This window comes from Pygoscelis adeliae, unplaced genomic scaffold (genome assembly GCF_000699105.1).
Source record: "Pygoscelis adeliae isolate BGI_AS28 unplaced genomic scaffold, ASM69910v1 Scaffold512, whole genome shotgun sequence".
NCBI classification, from domain to species: Eukaryota; Metazoa; Chordata; class Aves; order Sphenisciformes; family Spheniscidae; genus Pygoscelis; species Pygoscelis adeliae.
The window spans coordinates 69,252-72,695 of record NW_008824241.1 but is presented as its reverse complement, the minus strand read 5'-3'; the positions used below and the strand labels follow the sequence as shown (position 1 = coordinate 72,695).

General features: G+C 60.9%; 1 protein-coding gene across 1 annotated transcript in view; it reads left to right on the top strand.

The window, feature by feature from the left end:
- CELA1 (chymotrypsin-like elastase family, member 1) overlaps positions 1-1,131 on the top strand; it is a 3,588-nt gene extending 2,457 nt beyond the window's left edge. Inside the window, exons 2-6 of the mRNA XM_009335118.1 lie at positions 6-95; positions 184-320; positions 615-760; positions 848-997; positions 1,114-1,131. Coding sequence (XP_009333393.1) covers positions 6-95; positions 184-320; positions 615-760; positions 848-997; positions 1,114-1,131 — 541 coding nt within the window. The remainder of the gene's footprint in view (positions 1-5; positions 96-183; positions 321-614; positions 761-847; positions 998-1,113) is intronic.
- The last annotated feature ends 2,313 nt before the right edge of the window (positions 1,132-3,444 follow it).

The following is a 3,444-nucleotide window of genomic DNA, read 5'->3' as shown; positions in this document are numbered from 1 at the left end:
CACAGCCTCTACAGGAATGACGGCAGCGAGCAGGTCTTCAGTGTGAGCAAGATCATCATCCATCCCTACTGGAACAGGAACAACGTCGCCGGGGGGTAACACACGTGGGGAGGGGGATTTGGGGGGGCAGCGTTGCTGGGAAGGGGGGCGGTCCTTGCAACATCCTCTCCCTCCTCTCACCAGCTACGACATCGCCCTGATCCGCCTGTCCAGCTACGCCACCCTGAACAGCTATGTGCAGCTGGCGGTCCTGCCCCGGGAGGGGTCCATCCTGTCCAACAACTACCCCTGCTACATCACGGGCTGGGGTCTCACCCGCAGTGAGTGCCAACAGGCCTCCCCGGCCCTAAATCACCCAAAAAACGTGGGAAACGTGGGGAGCTGAATGACATTTTTAAGCCCTTTGAGGTCCCAGGAGGCATCACACAGGGCTTCACTCCAGGCATGGAGATGCCCCATGTTGGGTGGGGTCGTACCAAGGTTTTGGGGGGGGGATTTTATGCAGGAAAAGGGGCTCGATGGCGGCTACGGGCTCTGCTTTGGTGAGGGGGGAGTTTGCCGAGTCTCGCAGGTCTTTGCCGGTATGGCATTAACCAGCGCTTGGTTGCATGCAGCCAACGGGCAGCTCTCCAGCGTCCTGCTGCAGGCGTACCTGCCCGTGGTGGACTACCAGATCTGCTCCAGCCCCTCCTACTGGGGCTCCACTGTCAAGACCACCATGGTCTGCGCCGGCGGTGATGGCGTACGCTCCGGCTGCCAGGTATGACCCCAACATCCCGCTTTCCCCCCCGGCATCCCACCGCCATCCCCGTTTCTCCCATCTCATACGGGTTCCTCGGTCCGGCAGGGCGATTCGGGCGGTCCCCTGCACTGCGCGGTGAACAGGCAGTACCAGGTTCACGGCGTCACCAGCTTCGTCTCCGGTCTGGGCTGCAACGTCGAGCGCAAACCCACCGTCTTCACCCGCGTCTCTGCCTACATCTCCTGGATGACGAGCGTAAGGCGACGGCGGGGCTTGGGCAGCCAGGGGCTGAGAACTGGCGCTATCGTTGCACCGATGCACCAGCTCTATCCCTCTGCTCGGCTCGACCATTGCCTTTCTTCTCCTTCCAGGTGATGGCCCAGAACTGAGCGGTGGCAGGAGAGGAGCCCGGTCCCCGGCTCGGGCGATGGACATCATCTTCCCCCACCTTTCGGTCGGAAGGGTTTAAAACCCATAGCCAGTGTCAATAAAATTTGTTCCTCTCTCTGGCACGCTGGTGGATGCTTTGCCCCACAGCCCGGCAATCCTTTCTCCTCCAAGCCTCAGCATCCTTTTCCCCCCCCCTATTCCAGAGCATCCCTTTGGCCGCGTCCCTCCTCTTCCTCGCACCTTAGGAAAGAGCTGTGGGGAAAAGGGACCGGCCTCACGCTCTTGGGGCAGCCAGAAAGGCCTCGGGATAACGGGAAAGGAGAAAATGCTGCAAATCCCCTCTGTGAGCAGCGATGCAGCTCCTTGGTTATGCAGGGGGGATGCAGGGGGATCCAGTTGGGATTTTTCGCTGCCGCTAGCTCCATTTCTCTTCCAAAACCGACCTCCTTTGCAATGAGAGATGTTGGATTTGGTGGCTGTTACTGCCTCGCCCCACCGCTGCATCCTGGAGGAGCTGACTGTGCCACAACCCCACCTGGCATGGGGATAAAAAGCCAGCACCAAAATTGCACCAAAATCCAAATTTAACCCCAAAACCAGACGCTTGTGGGAGAATTACGAGACGGGCGCAGGTTTCCCTCACCCATTTGGCCCACCCATGTCGCTGGGTGCACGGGGGGAGCCTTTCCGGGGGGGAGCGCGGTGGGGGGTGCCCGGGTGCTCGGCGGATGCCAGCAGCTGCCTCGCCTTGAACTTCCTCCGTAGCAAACATCAAACCGCAGTGGGCGGCTGCGAGCAGGAACCGAGCTGCAGCCATGGCAGAGGGCAAGAGCGGGGGAGCCGGGCTCTTTGCCAAGCAGGTCCAGAAACGGTTCAGCCGGGCGCAGGAGAAGGTACGGCGCGATGCCCAGCCCCAAATCCCCTTACTTTATTTTACTCTTTAATTTTTTTCTACTGCGGCGCTGAGGGGGTGGCACAACAGGCACCACTCGGCACCCATGGGTGCTCATAGGGTGTTGATTTGGGCGTTTCTGAGTCAACATCATCGTTGCTCCAAGGCTTTGGGCTTGATGGCCTCTCCCCAAAGTCCCCCAAGCTGCTCTGGCAGCTGCTGGGTTCTCTAAAAGTGGGATTTTTCCACCCAAAACGTCTTCCGGTAGTTACGGGGGGACCGTGCGCTGCTGGCACAGGGTCCCTCGGGCTGGCCAGAGGTGACAGTCCCCAGCGGGACCCGATGTGGGGATGGTCCCAGGAACGCTGGCGTAGCCTGCGCCGGCCACGCAGGAAGCGAGGGGGAAGGGCTCCGGAAGCGGGCAGAAGTGGGGCGATTCTCAGCTGTTTTGGGGGTGGTTCAGAGGCGTCTTTTTCCCTTTCTCTCTCCAAAAAAGCAGGCAGCGACTCCCATTTTGGGGGCGATGCGAAGCCCCCCCCAAACCAAACCCAACCCACACACTCCCGGGTTTCCTGGCTGGGGCTTGGTGCTAAATTCAGCTCCCCCGCGGCGTATCAGCCCAGGCCAGGCCCCGGCCCCTTCCTGGGGGGGGGTCAAACTCTTCCTGGACACCCCAAAGCTCCCTCCTGCGTGGCCCCGGCCCCACCGTGCTCCTGTGATGGTGGCTCCAGAGGCAGCCTTCAGCCCGCAGACCATCCTCATCCTCAGCACGGTATCACCGGTGCCCAGTGAGGCAGCACCCAGGGCTTTGCCTGCACCCATAGTCACGTGCACGGATGTTTTGGGGTACATAGGGCTGTACCTACAGGGTTTTACAGGTTAGGGTGATGGGTTAGCACCCAAAAAGTCACCGTTTTCCTCTAAAAAAATAAAAGCACCAAAGGATACGCCGAAAGTTTGCATCCCCCCATCCAAATCACCACTCGGCATCGGCTCCGCCAGATCCTCAGCATCCCCCCAAGCGCAGCTTTTTCCAGGGCTGCCCCGGCTCCCCGCCAGCAGGTAGAGCCCGGTGGGCAGCACCGAGCTCGGGGCTGACGGCTTTTCCCCCATCTCCACCTCTCTCCATCCCAGGTTTTGCAGAAATTGGGCAAAACGGTGGAAACCAAAGACGAGCAGTTCGAGCAAAGCGCGTACAACTTCCACCTGCAGCAGGTCACACCGGGGAGCGGGGAAGCAGGGGGATGGGGACACCCCTCATTGGGCAAAACGGTGGAAACCAAAGACGAGCAGTTCGAGCAAAGCGCGTACAACTTCCACCTGCAGCAGGTCACACCGGGGAGCGGGGAAGCAGGGGGATGGGGACACCCCTCCACCAGCCCTCGACCCCGCTGTCTCCCGGGGTCCCTCCGTCCCCGCC